General features: G+C 46.3%; 1 protein-coding gene and 1 long non-coding RNA gene across 5 annotated transcripts in view; one reads left to right on the top strand and one right to left on the bottom strand.

Moving 5' to 3' along the window:
- LOC108448823 overlaps window positions 1-8,073 on the top strand; it is an 8,252-nt gene extending 179 nt beyond the window's left edge. Inside the window, exons 2-3 of the long non-coding RNA XR_001864846.1 lie at window positions 7,897-7,901; window positions 8,061-8,073. This is a non-coding gene — a long non-coding RNA (uncharacterized LOC108448823). The remainder of the gene's footprint in view (window positions 1-7,896; window positions 7,902-8,060) is intronic.
- MYO1C (myosin IC) overlaps window positions 559-13,643 on the bottom strand; it is a 48,513-nt gene continuing 35,428 nt past the window's right edge. For all 4 annotated transcript variants that reach the window (XM_017742975.1, XM_008640335.2, XM_017742974.1 and 1 more), the window contains exons 5-32: window positions 13,093-13,173; window positions 12,238-12,417; window positions 11,943-12,041; window positions 11,608-11,721; window positions 11,059-11,130; window positions 10,718-10,837; window positions 10,426-10,508; window positions 9,692-9,797; window positions 9,277-9,357; window positions 8,824-8,915; window positions 8,170-8,264; window positions 7,990-8,036; window positions 7,673-7,753; window positions 7,411-7,516; window positions 6,797-6,914; window positions 6,462-6,575; window positions 6,215-6,291; window positions 6,039-6,107; window positions 5,717-5,801; window positions 5,315-5,474; window positions 4,680-4,763; window positions 3,531-3,624; window positions 3,366-3,421; window positions 2,805-2,940; window positions 2,229-2,299; window positions 1,875-1,972; window positions 1,609-1,708; window positions 559-1,070 (exon numbers count right to left, since the gene is read on the bottom strand). In XM_017742975.1, the coding sequence (XP_017598464.1) occupies window positions 1,044-1,070; window positions 1,609-1,708; window positions 1,875-1,972; window positions 2,229-2,299; window positions 2,805-2,940; window positions 3,366-3,421; window positions 3,531-3,624; window positions 4,680-4,763; window positions 5,315-5,474; window positions 5,717-5,801; window positions 6,039-6,107; window positions 6,215-6,291; window positions 6,462-6,575; window positions 6,797-6,914; window positions 7,411-7,516; window positions 7,673-7,753; window positions 7,990-8,036; window positions 8,170-8,264; window positions 8,824-8,915; window positions 9,277-9,357; window positions 9,692-9,797; window positions 10,426-10,508; window positions 10,718-10,837; window positions 11,059-11,130; window positions 11,608-11,721; window positions 11,943-12,041; window positions 12,238-12,417; window positions 13,093-13,173 (2,646 nt within the window). In that variant the 3' untranslated portion in view covers window positions 559-1,043. The remainder of the gene's footprint in view (window positions 1,071-1,608; window positions 1,709-1,874; window positions 1,973-2,228; window positions 2,300-2,804; window positions 2,941-3,365; window positions 3,422-3,530; window positions 3,625-4,679; window positions 4,764-5,314; window positions 5,475-5,716; window positions 5,802-6,038; window positions 6,108-6,214; window positions 6,292-6,461; window positions 6,576-6,796; window positions 6,915-7,410; window positions 7,517-7,672; window positions 7,754-7,989; window positions 8,037-8,169; window positions 8,265-8,823; window positions 8,916-9,276; window positions 9,358-9,691; window positions 9,798-10,425; window positions 10,509-10,717; window positions 10,838-11,058; window positions 11,131-11,607; window positions 11,722-11,942; window positions 12,042-12,237; window positions 12,418-13,092; window positions 13,174-13,643) is intronic.

Raw genomic sequence — 13,643 nt, 5'->3', positions numbered from 1 at the left:
GCAGCTGTTGGGTTAAAGGAAGGTGCTGAGGAGGAACCTGTGCTGCAGCCAGCAGCCAACCCCTGTGTCCCTGGAGCTGTGGGCAGCAGCAGGGCCCAGCCCTCCCTCGTAAGGCAGCACTGAGGCACTGATACAAATACTGTGGGAATCAGACTTCCAGTTATTGCTGGGAACAAGAGGAAAAGCCATTTTTTCTGAAGGTGCTGCTCTGAGCCTGCGGAGCTGTGTGGGGAAGGGGCAGTGGTGACTTCCAGACAGGGTAAGGCAAGAGGGGAAGCTCATGTTCATCCCATGGCCAGCCCAGAGCAGTGGTAACCTCTGCAGTTTGTATTACATTGTGTTTGTGTGGATATGAAAAATTGCTACGGTATAAAAATAGAGAGCAAGAAATGGGACAGCTGACTTCAAAAAAAGATAAAAGTCTCTGGATCCTGATCAGTGAAGTACTTACATGATGGGTTTTTCAGGTTATACCTTGTAACCATAAACTAAAAACAACAAAAATTCCAAATCTAAAACATAAAAGTTTCCACATCATCTCTCGTAGTGCATCTTATCCTTGGCTATAAAGTATTTACAGGTTTTACTCATTTACACAATATGGCTTTGCTATATTTGTAACACAAAGCATTAAAACATCTCCGAGCAAAATTCTTCATAAAACATTCTGAATAGAAAGTTTGGCATTTCATTGATTTGGCTGAGAAAGCAGCAGAGTTACTTGTTTTCTGATTGTGCCTTTTTTTGGTGATGACAAGCACAAATTTTGGTCATTTCCATCAGGGCTTAAACTCTCCCTCAAAGCCCAGCTGAAGGTCTCGAGCTGTGGTTGCAGGAGCTGTGCTGGACCCCACGTTCAGTCGGGTAAGGAAGAGAGAAGGCCTTGGTTTGGGACTTTGAGAATAAGACAAGAGAGCAAGGATGCATTCTGTGGTTGTTCTGAAAGTGCAGGTCTTTGGTAATAACAGAGAGAGCAAAGCGAGGAAGGGGGGGGGGTTTGCTGGGAACAATGTTCAGCCAATTCCGTGGAGGAAAATTTTTCATCATCGGGAATTCAACCGAGGAGCGACCTGCAGGAGAAGGACAGGTTTGAAAGTGCGTTCAAAATGCTGCAAAAGGTTTAATTCCTGAACATGCTGAGGCTGTTCTGAGGCTGGGCAGCCTGTGGTCCTAATGGGAGCCCTCAGCTTTGCTGGAAGGGGTGTCAGTGCAGTCTGGATTTGTTCTGGATTTAGTTCTGAATAAGCTGGGATCAGACAGTGCATAAATCAGCTGTGGGGCTGATCTGACTGCCAGGATCACCATAAACAAGCTGAGAAGGAGAGAGCGTTTTGTTTGGGTTTTTAAATGTATTTAAAATCTGATCTGCTGTGCAGTTAATGAATGTTGGGGGCAGGGGGAATAAAAAGTGAGTGCTAGGACAGTCCCTTGCTGAGTGTGAGTGAGCTTGGCAGCCCCTCAGGGCTGCAGGAGCCTTGTACCCAGCTCCAACTGTGGGAAAGGCTGGGATGGCAGGGCACTGCCATTGGCAGGAACATCCCATGGCACATGTCCCATGTCAGAATGCTGGTTTGGATCCAGGGTAAGTGATCCCCTGCCCACACTCACCACTGTTAGATGCCCGTTCTTGGCTTTGGCTATGAGCAGTTCTGAGCCCGAGATGAAGTCGATGATCCCTTCTTTGCCTTGTCCTACTGTGAACTTTATGCTGTGAAGAGCAAAAGGTGAGAACAGCTCTGGTGAGCGTGGGGGATTCTCCAGGAGCTGGGTGTTAACAGAGCTGCAATAGATCTGCTCTGGAGCCTTGGTTGAGGTGGGTTGGGTACATTTGGATGAGGTATAGGAATGTTTAATGCTGAAGCAGTGCCACTCACCTGCCCTGGTTGATGTTGACGTTGTTGATTTTGTTGGCCAGAATGGCTGTTTTTGTCAGTGTCTCGATCACGTGGTCACTCTGCAGGACAACGTCTCCCTGGTAGGAGAGTCCATGCTTTAGGAATCGTGGCTTTGGTGTCACTGTACCAAAACTACCCTGCTGTAAGGGACGGGGGACAGCGACAGCACCAGAGCAAGCACTGCTGAGCCCCAGCTGAGAGTACAGGGAAATACCAGTGAAAGGCCCCTTAGAGGTGGCACAAAGTCACATCCCTGTCACCTTGTGTGCCCCCCTGTGCCTTTCACCCTTTCTCCAGTGGGGGCTGGAGGAGTGAGGGATGAGCCCCCAGTACCTTCTGCTTGTTGTCCTCGCAGTGCACGTGCAACACAAACAAGTTGTCACTCAGGCTGCTGACCGAGATGCCTGGGGAAGAGAGGGGAGTGTCAGCAGGGGAGTACTCCACAGCCTCTCCCAGAAATGCAGCAACTGTTCCCACACAGCACAGCTGAGAGGCTGCAGGGGGGCTGAGGGGAGAGGCTTCAGCCAAAGGCTGCAGTGACCACTGCAGCAGGCTTGGCAGTTTCCCCAAAGAATCGGGTCCCTGTCAGATATTCCGAGGGCCAAAAGCTGCAGCAGTGGCCCAGGCAGCTGCTGGGCAGGAATGGTGCAACTATCCCTGTGGCAGGGCCCTGCAATTGGGAACTCACTTGGGGGAGGGTTGAGGGAGATGGATTGAGTCATTTTTATGACATTTTATGGAGCCTCATTTTAGAAAAAACTCAGTTACAAGATACTAAAACGCCAGGATCAGCTCATCCCGTTCTTGTCCAGGACAGAGACAAGTTAGGGTTTGTACGGGTGCATTAAGAAGTGCAGCTGAGGTGCAGGGTCAGGAGAATGCCCAGCCCCATCCCTATGCCATTCCCACCTGTCAGGTTGGAGTAGTTGATGCGCTGCTTGATCCTGGACTCCTCCACGACGATGGCTGAGCTCTGGGTGAGCAGCAGCTGCCGTGCCCTCGCCTTGTAGCCCCTCCTGTCGTACTTCACCACGGGCACTGCGTACTGAAACACGAGTTAGCTGGGCCACATCGCCCCTGGGGCACTGCCAGCCCCCAGCAGGCACCAACCAGGGCTTGGGAAACCGGGAATGCAGAAAATCTCTGTGCCAGAACTTCCTCGCTGCCCCAGAGCAGCTCTGGACACACTGTGGTGGCTGCACTGCTTGGGGCTTGGGAAACCCAGGTTTGGTGTCACTCTGGGGGTTTCCCCCTTCCTCTCCAGCTGTAAGCCATTCAGTTCTTAACTGATGTCATTAAACTGCCCAAATTTCCACTTTCTAATCCATCAGCTCTTCCCAGACTGTCCTCTAAAGTATTATAAGCTTAATACAATGTAAAATTCTTGCTGTACTTTCTCCAGAAATCTCATATTCCCCTCTGCTGAATAACTCTGGAAGCTTGACAAAAGTATTGAGACACATCTCTCACCTTAAGTGCTTCATTTTCCAATGCCTGAAGGACTTTAGTATTTATTTCTTCTCTACCTGTATTAAAACCAAAGAGGTGGTGGGTCAGAAAGGAATTTCCAGCAAGAGAAGGGTAGATTAATCCCCCCTTTCCTTCCTCCTGTTAAGCTTGGCAACCCCTACTCACCCAGTCGAGTGTTGATGAAGAGCCTGGGAACACTCTGAGGATAATTGTCTTTTTTACCCTTGAAAATCTCACTGGCAATTACTTTTTGTTCCAACTGCAAGGACAAAAGAAGTGTTCTTGTTTAGTATAAAATTTCTCCTCATTAAAAAGATACATGGTGTTAGATGTTCCCTTTGTGGTTTTATTAGCAGCCATAATTTAGTTCCTGTTTGGATGAAGAGTCACCCTAAACCTTCAGTCCCTCGGAGGTGGCAGAGTTCCAGCCCCTGCCACTCTAGCTCTGGGCTCCTTAGCTCCAAGAACAAACCAGGGACTGGGAGAGTGGGAAATCCCCACTGCTGTACTTGGGGCCAGGGCTGTGATACGGACAAGGCACCTGAGATGATTTACAGGGGAAAATGGGGATAAAAAAGGCTCCTTAGCAGTGAGTCTGCTTTGCTGGGGGAAAGCAGCTGCTGAGCTGAGTTAATCCCATGTCCTTAATCACAGGCTCAGCCCCAGCCTTTCATTCCAGGTGTCCATGCACTGCAGAAGGTGAGAGACTGTGCAGTGAAAAACCTTCACAGCAGTTACAGCCAACATCTCTTATTATGTCTCTTTACTGAGCTTTTTTTTTATATAAAAACTCCCCCCCTCTACCTTTCCATGAGATGACTCAAATCTCAGTATCATTTTTATTTCTTTTAGCTACAAGAGCAGCTGAAACTGTTCCTGTAACGTCTCTGTTTGAAAAATGACTGGGTTTGTGTCTGCAGGATTCTTTCTCTCTACTTTACATGGCACAGGCAGAATAATGCAGCTTCTTATATTTTTAGCTTCCATGGGCAGAGTAACGGGGCCTTTCAATAGAGAAATTATGTGGGGGCTTGGCTCCACAGACTTCTTAAATAGTACCTATTCAAATATGTATAGAATGGGGTCTCTTCTATGCACATTCCAGTCTTTTAGTGTTTTGTCTCTAACCTAAACCTAAATCAATGACCCTGTGTCCCGTGGTGCCCCAGAATGCAGCAATTCACAACCCTCCAGCCCCCCACTGCTGCCCTGAGCCCCAGTGCAGGGCCCTGGCCCTCCCATCCAGCTGCTCCTCTCCTCCATTTCCTACAGGCTCTTGGGAATGTCAGGGAAACCCTGCAACGGTGCTCGTACCTGCTGCTTCCACTCAGGGCTGATCCTCTTGCAGTAGGTCCAGACCATGTTCTGCATGCAGAGCCTGCGCAGGAGCTGCGACGCCTGCGGGGAGCCCATGGGAAAGGGGATGGATCAGAACTTGGGAACAAACCCAAAAGGGACACATCCAGCCCAGAACCACTGACAAACCCAACAGAGCAGCTGCAACTGCAGAAAATGCACTGCTGGGTTAAAAAGCTGTTTCCTGACCAAGAATTAAATAATAAATAGTTGATTTTTTGCCTTTCTATACGAGGGTTTGCCCTGTGACTTCTCCAGCTGCTTTAGAACAGGGAATAAACACCAGGATCCCTCCTCCGTGCACTGCTGCGCCCTTCCTGTCTTCCAGCTGTACCTTCAATCCAGACAATCCTTTGGATAAAGTAACTGGGATTTTCTGCAATATTTTGTTTTGAGCAGATAAACTAATTCAAGCAGATGCACAATAATAATAGCACCAGAGGGAACTGAATTTGTTAAGAGAAGAATGGATGGGAATTTCAGAAATGGATGAGAAACCCAGGAGAAAATGGTGTTGCAACAGCACCACACCCCAAGAAGCTGCAATCCTCTAGCCCTGGATTCCCCTCCCACATCCCAGGTCTCATTCCCACCTCACAGAGCGATGGGGGAGGAGTTGGCCAAGATTTGTCCAAGACATTTTTTGGTAAGTTCCTCTTGAGGTTCATCAGGAAGGAGAATCGGATGTAATCCAGGAAATACTCGTTCTCTGGGCACCGCGGGTGGTTCCGGTAAATGAAGCCTTTAATGAACCTGTGGGTGTGAAAAATATTGTTAGAAAATTGAAGAAGTCATCAAAATTAGTGGTATTTAAATGTTTTATTTCCTGGGCTTTATTTAATAGTTGTAACTAATTTTTAAATGTTTTATTTCCTGGGCTTTATTTAATAGTTGTAACTAAGTTTTAAAAACTCTGTAGTGACAATAAAGTTTATTTTTAGCATCTTATTGTTAAGGAATGTGATGTTTGAGGGCTTGGGCTGTTCTTCACACACCTCCTGATGGTCTCCACTGCCCATTTCCTCTTGGCAGCTTTTCGGCGTCCCAGGGTTCCCCTCCACCAGGACTGGATGGTGATGGCTAAAAATAACACAAAAGATTCTGCATTAAGGGAGCTCCTTCATCCCCAAACTGACTCCACACAAAACTGGCACCAAAAATGCTCAGGAAAACCCCCCCTGGAAATAAACAGCTTTCAGTGGGCCATAAGGAATACGAGTTTTTAATGATATGATACATTGGGTAAATGTCAGTAAAAAGATGGGAATTGCTGTGGGAGCTGCTGGGGGAACATCTCTCTCTCTGTGTCTCTCATACCTGAGCGTTTCATGGTCAGGAATTTCTTCCGGCGGTAGAAACCTCTCCACGTCGCCTGCATTTTTGTGGCTGAAATTGCAAGAAAAGCAGCAATTTGCAACTGTGACCAAGCAGATTTTGGTAGAAAAAGACTCAACATTTTAAACAGAAATCCACTGCAAGTGTGAGTGCCTCACCCAGACTCTGCTTCCTCACTTCCAGAGCATCTTCTGTCGCAAACAACGTCTTGGGAAAGCGGATAAAAATCTTTGTTCTAGAAATAGAAATGCAGAATTTCATTTAACATGCTGGAGAAAGTTACTTTTGGCATCCCCTTTGGGCTCTGTAATCTTTCCCTCCCCCATTATCTAGAGAAGCTTTATTTCAAAGGGACAACACAGACATGCAGTGATTCATAACCTCAAATTCAGACACAGAACTGACCGTCCCATTTTGTATTCTTCTGGTTTGTAGCCAAGATGCTTCACCAGCACAGCCACTCCATCATAGGGCCGCCCATCCCACGTGGGCCATGTTTCTGGACACAGGGATTTGTACCTGGAATTGGCAGGAGAAGAAATCTTAGGGAGAGAAGTGCAGTCCAAGGAGGGAGAGAGGCCATGGGAAAGGGGAGAGGCCACAGCGAGGGAGAGAGCCCAAGCTTCCCAGCCCTCTGTGTGGTAGAGCTGCTGTTCAAAACAGCTCCCCAGCCTCAGTATCAATGGGATGAAGCCCAGGGAGAGGGAGCAGCAAAGGAAAGAATTCCAAAGCAGCTTTACCTCTGCAGGAACACCTCGTATTTTCTCCGATAGGCGAAGCCGGCTCTGCGCACCCGGAGGTTTTCCATCAGCCCCAGGTATTTCACCTGGTGTCGGATCAGGACTTCATCAAATCGATCTTGGCAGGGCATGGAAATGGAAAAACACAATCAGTGCACAGCTGCCCCTTTGCCTGGAGAAGGGGAATGTTCAGCTCTTGTTGTGTCTTACACAATTACCTTTAACCTCCAGTGAATCCTCCCAGCCCAAGTCCCACAAAACTTTGTGTCTCCTGCCTTCCCCCCCCAGCCCAGCCCTTTTTAATTATTTATATTTAGTTCCAAAATAAAGTTTTCCTTTGGGATGTTTTATGCATAGAGGAACCAAAAATGAGCGAGAGTAAGGTCATTATAATGGATTTACATAGGCCAATAATTCTTTACTTTAACCACGACCCTCCTCCACCAGAGACCAGTGCTCCCATTCCCATTCCTGGCTGCTGGCACTGCCACCCCCTCCCTACAGAAGCTCAGGCAGACCCAAGATGAACCCAAAATCGTGCAGGGTTTCATTTCTGCTCCTTTCTGTGCCTCCCTGACTGGGATCCCGTGCTGTCTCTGTCCCCAGGGCCATACCAGCCTGTTTGGCATCGTTGGGTTTCATGCAGCGAATGTAGGAGGGTTCTTTGGACATCAGGATTTCCATGAGTTTGGAGAGGCTGTTTTTGAACTGAGTTGCTGCCTAGGAGAAAAGGAAGAAAACCACACATGAAGGGATGACTTGGAACTGGTTACAAACCAGAAGAACATGAGGGATTTGCATTCAGATCATGTCAGAAGAGTTCATGCTTTAAAAAGAAGGAGCAGCCACAGCTCCCTCCAGCTCTTGAGTTCTCACCGTTTCAGGTCTCTTTTTGTCTGTCAGCTCTGTCCTATCAAAGCACTGGTTTATGATGGGATTCTCTGAGTTGCACATGGTCTGCAGAAAGAGATGTTTTCAGAGATGAAGTACAGAGAACTACCAAAGAAACCTGGGGACAAAACTGTTTATAATAACAAAATGAACACTGGGATCTCAATCACTCTTTTCAGAGTGCAGCCCTATGGACACACAGCCTCCAGGTGGAGTCCAGAAGAATCCTTTCCCTCAGCTGCCACCCCACTTGAAACCCAGCTCCTCATTCTGTTCTGGAAACCTCCTCTCTCCACACTCACCTCCTTCAGGTTCCGGAAGAGAAGGTCGTTGTTTTTATCTAGAAAACCTGGAAGAAAAACAAACCACTCAGGCTGTTCCATGGGAACTTCAAGGCGGGGACTGAGATGTGAAATTAATCTGGTTGATCAGGTGATGTGGGGATGTATTTTAGGCCCAGAGTTTTGCTTTTTCTGTGTTACCTGCAACACTGTAGGTGACATCCCCGGCGTAGTGTGAGAGCCGGAACTCCTCCCGCCCCAGCGACTTGCGCGTCTTTTGGTCAGCGAGTTTGTGCCTGGGGAGGGAGCAAACACCTTCAGCTGAAACAAAATCCTGCAGGATTCACTTCAAAAAGCACCAGGACATTCAATCCTGGAGCAGGCCCATGCAAAGGTGGGCAGGGAATGTAAATTAGACTTGGTGATTTTCAAGTAAATAAAGTTATCAACCAGCACATCATAGAAGTGCCATTAAATGTATTTATGTTTATTGAAAAGAGGAATTTCAGTGTTCCTTGCAGAGTGGTTCTGTGTGCACATAAGATGTGGACATCCTACGCTGAGCATTCAGAATAAAAGCAGAACCTTCAGAATAAACAGACATCTGGAGCTCCAAAACTGAAGTAAATCATCTGCAAGGTGAGAGGTGAGTCAGTAACGAGAGTTTTGTTGCCCCTATTACATTCTGAAGCTCAGTCAGGCATTTAGTGTTGACAACCTATTTTATATTGTCTTAAATATCAATCAAATCTCTTTGTAAAAGAAAATGATCATCTTTTATGTGGGACCCAGCACAGTGAGGATGTTATTCCCACCCTGGGATCCACCACTGCCCTCAGCTGTGGGAACACTCACGTGAGAAAATGAGGGTGATTCTTCACAGTCTCCTCCAGTTTCTCCAAGAATGTCATGTCTGTGGCATCCCCAGGTCTCAGACACTCCTCATCCTACAAACACACAAATTCCAGGGATTCCTGACTGGGCTCTGCCTCACTGAAACACTGCCCCAGACCGGCCCTTTGGCCTTTCCACAGGCAACCAACTTTTAGCTCAATAAATGAAGAACTGTTGAGAGCTGAAAAGGAAAACATTTCCCTCCTTCCAGACTGCTTGGATTGGGAGCTGCTTTCCCCAGAGCCCATGGAGGTGATAAAAATGACTTTTAATGGTGTCACTATTCAGTGATTTATTGCTCTTCCCACCTACTCAAACAGTTCCAACATAAACTGATTATTTTTCCATGTTCTCCCTCTTGTTTTCCACTACAGTGCCCCAAATTTTTCATTCAAAAAGATGTTTTCAACTCACCAAAATCGAAATGATGCCTTTGAATTTCTCTTCCACCAAATCACAGATTATTTTGTTATTGAAATACTGAACTGGTTCCCACTGTGAAGACAAGAAATCACACTTAGGTGAAAACAACTCTAGACTTGGGAAAAAACCAGGTAAATTTCAGAACATTTCAGAGAGCACCTGACTTGAACAATCTTTCTGTCAAAGCTTTTTCACTCATCACATTTGTTTTCCTAACATTGCCTTCATTAAAATCAGGGTAAAAGCTTGGGGATGCCATTACTCACTTCCAGCTGTCTCACACAGTTACCAGGGTTTCAAGAAGAAGGGAAAAAGGAAAGTTCTTTAATTTTTTGTTTGGAAATCATAGCAGCAGCTCCTTTTGCAGCCTCTGGAAGGAGAGGGAAGGGAGGAGTTGGGCTCTTACCGCGATGCCCTCGGACTCGTACTCCTCTTGCTCTGATTTCAGTGTGAGTTCTATGAAGAGCTGCTGCAACTTTTCATTGCAGTAATTAATACAAAACTGCTCAAAGCTGCAAAGAAAAATCAGGAAAACAATCATTAAGGCTGGGGCACAAGTAATTAAGCTACAAAAGTGGGAGCACAGGAATACAGTAAAGCAGGAGAAACAGATTTTTGTGAAGTGTTTTTTTGCTGACTGTAAGTTTATTACTTAGGGAAACTCAGAGAGTTCCAGTAGGAGGGAAAAATGAACATGAAGGATGGAACATGGAGGAACACAAAAACTTTGAATCAAGGCCCAATAACACTGCAAATTTGAGAGTCTTGGTTCAGTGCTACCTGCCAGAGAGGTTCCAGCCTCTGTCAGTCCCATCCCCTGATTTATCACTGCCATGGGAAGCTGCCACAACAGCCACCCCTGGGCTGGAGAGCTGGACAACGGCACAGCTCAAGCTAAGGCATGAATACACCCCAAAAACCAACAGTTTATTTAAAATACCAGCACCATTAATAGCTGTAAATGCTAATTATTAGCTGGCTGTCCCAAGTGTTAGAAGCTCTGTGATTGTCAGTTTTTCACCTGAATTCCTGACTTTTAAATGCCACCTCTTTTACTAAGAAATGGAATAATGCCTTGTTTCCCACAGGAGAGAAAACACTGTAACAGAATAAAGTCATTCAGAATTTATTAAAACAAACCTGTTGTGCTGGAAAACCTCAAACCCATAGATGTCCAGCAATCCTAGAACTGTTGTACTTCTCCAGCCTGGAAACTTCTCTTCCTGCAACAGAGCAGAAAGCAAATGTAGGTATTTACTCACAGCTATGATCCACGCCTGGATCTCAATCATTTAATTCCAGCGCTTACTGCGCAATTTGGAAAACAAATTAATTTAGAAATTACTAAAAGCATGGAACTTGCTTTGCAGCTGAAACATTTGGAAATTGCTTACCCATTTGTCTGGGTATCAACAAACAGAGGGTCACTTGCCTTGTAAGCCAGGGATTTGTTGACCTTGTTGACCAGCCAGGAGAAGGTGCGGCCATAGATGGCCTTGGCCAGGGCGTCCCTGGCGTAGGCAGCCTGCTCCAGGTTCAGGGGACTGACCAGCTGCAGGCAGGAGCAGAAAAAAGCCACTCAGCAGCCCCCCAAACCAAGGGATCCCCTTTTCCTGCTTCATCATTACTAAAGAGCCACTCCCACCCATCCTGCTCATGGCTGAACAGTCACCAGTGGGACCCAGCCTCCTGTGGGAGGTGACAAGGGAACTGCTGACAGAGCTGATTCATTTAATCCCATTTGCCTCCCAAATTCCCAGGGCCTGTTCTTACCTCCTCCCCTTTTGCTATGATCTTCTTGTGGATCAATGCATCCCGAAGAACAGAGCCATCCACTGCCAGGAGCTGCAAGCAGGATATTCAATTAATTTATGGAGCTGTACATTCCATTTTCCTCAAATCCCAGCCCAGTGAAACAACTCTTTATTTCCCACTCTCACTGCAAGACCTCTGCAGGACCAATCCCTGCCTTCCCTCCTTTCTGGCAGGGCTATGAGCTAACAAATGAATTGGCTGGAAGGAAGTGACCAAGCAAAGGCACAAAGGTGGTTCTTTCTTTAAAACTCTTCTCCAGAGTCTGTTCCAACCTCACTGCCCAAAGGTGAAAAGCTCAAGGCAGTGGTGGGTCAGGTGGTAAATAGAGAAGTTGTCAATTAAAGGGGTTTGATGATAATATTTGCATTTTATTTAGGTCAAATAAAAGTAAAATTCATAAGAACCTCTAAATCACAGTCTAAAATTATATGATGATATCAAGCTCAAAGTAAGGAATCCTCTACAATTCACCTTTCCTGTAGTATCTCCCTCACTGGGGATACTCACCCTGGCCAGGTATTTAATCTGATTCTCTGTAGTGACCTGAGCATTCCCCTGCTCATCAGCAGCAAACTGGACATTCCCCAGGTGCAGGACACTGGCCACAATGCTCAGCAAATCCTGGGGTGGAAGCAACAGGCAAAAATCAGGACGATGGAATAAACACACAGCGAGGTTTTTGTATTAATTCACATTTTAGGAGAACATTCGGTATTTTTTTCAGGATTTTTGTAGAGAATACATTCACGCTGAATTGATTCACTGCTTTCAATCAGAAATCCTAAATCAAAGCAGAAAAAATCCTTAAAAGGAGGAAAATCTGTGCTGCTAAAGATCCTCACCTCCACCTCGCTGTCATTGAAGCTGATAACAGACAGGGCTCTCCTCATAATCTTCCACTCGTTTTTGTCATTTATGGAACTGACCCTTGCACAGTGACCCTAAAAAGACACAGATTGATATAGATAAGTAAATAATCATCAAAGATAAATTATCCATGCTCAATGCATTGTGTATTTCTTTTTATAGCAGTCACCTCGGAGTTATTTCTGAAGTGAGAGAAGGAAATTACAAAGTCAATTGAAAATATCCCAGTCCTATAATATAATATTTTAAGAGTTACTAGTTAATGTTCACCTTTACTAAATAGTGATACTGCTGTGGGTTCTTCTCGAGGCCCAGCCTCCTCAGCAGGTCCTCCTCCCCTCCTTCCAGCAGCTGGTAGAAGATGTGGAAGTTTCTCTCACCGTGGTTCTGGTGCACAACTCGGGATTTCTCCAGGAGGTAGTTCAAGATGTGGCCCCCGACAGGAGCCCCCTAAACCAAAGCAGACATGTGGAAAGAGTTCATCAACACAGAGGAAAATATTTCTGCTTCTTGGTTGTCTGTTCAAAGACAAGATCTGAAGCAAAAGCCTACAAAATCACAAAAAATTATCTGTCACTGTGTGCCACGAGCTCTATTTCGCCTCCAGCACGGTGGTGATTTGAGTGCTGAAATTCCTTCTAGGAATTCACCACAAAGGGAAAGCACCAAAACTGAGTGTGGAGGGATTAAAGAAGACTTAAAGGACTGGAGGATGGCAAAACTGAGCTCCTCAGCTCCTGCCCTGTGTCCACCTTCCTGGTGTGGGGCAGTTGGGATCAGAGTGGACACGAACACTGTGCAAAGTTACACAGGACAGGGATTATCTTCAGGTCACAGCTGCTTTATGTGGATTTACTTTGGGAGTATTCATTGGCACAGTGCACTAGAAATGAAATACCCTAGAAATAAAAGGATTTGAGCTCAGTGTTCCCTTATAGAGAGAAATAAGGGAGGAATGAAAGGACAGTGAGTGCCATAAAACCCTCTGGAAACAAACTTTGCTATCACAGGCTCTGCTTATGCTGTCGCCAAGGAAATGCAAAGCACTCACTACACACACACAGCAGCACAGAGAACTCCTGTAACAGGGACCAGTTCTTAATTATAAACCAGATTCCAAGTTACCCTGTAATCAAACTGCACATCCATGTACTTCCCAAACCGACTGGAGTTGTCATTTCGAAGGGTTTTTGCATTTCCAAAGGCCTGAAATGAAAATGATCAGAGAAAAATAAGTGAGTACCAAGTCAGATTATTTATAAACACTTGGGGGAAGCTGCCAGTTATTTATTTACAGCCTAGGATTTTCCTTCCTGGAAACCCAGGAGGAAACAGATTGCTCCCTGAATTCTAACGCTGATCTTTACACCCAGTGCAGATGGAACATCCTCTGAAAACACTTCCATCCCCCCTGCAAGCTGATTTTAATGCCAGTCCACTGCTGACAACATATGTCATGTCTGACAGCCTTATCCAAGCTTCCTCCATCATCACGGCCGCTTGTCACAGCTCGCTGCCAGAGGGGCTGCCGGGCTGTCCCTGCTGCTGGGAGCTCACCTTTCCCGGGATACAGGACACAGGGATAGCTCAGGGCACTGCAGACAGCCGCGGCTGGACACTAGAGGACACCACAGCACCAGAAAATGAACCCACGAACGCCTTTCTGAGCTGCCCAC

The sequence above is a fragment of the Corvus brachyrhynchos genome, unplaced genomic scaffold (assembly GCF_000691975.1).
Source record: "Corvus brachyrhynchos isolate BGI_N302 unplaced genomic scaffold, ASM69197v1 scaffold99, whole genome shotgun sequence".
Taxonomy (NCBI): domain Eukaryota; kingdom Metazoa; phylum Chordata; class Aves; order Passeriformes; family Corvidae; genus Corvus; species Corvus brachyrhynchos.
Note: the sequence above shows the minus strand (reverse complement) of the source record. Positions and strands in the feature narration are given on the sequence as shown.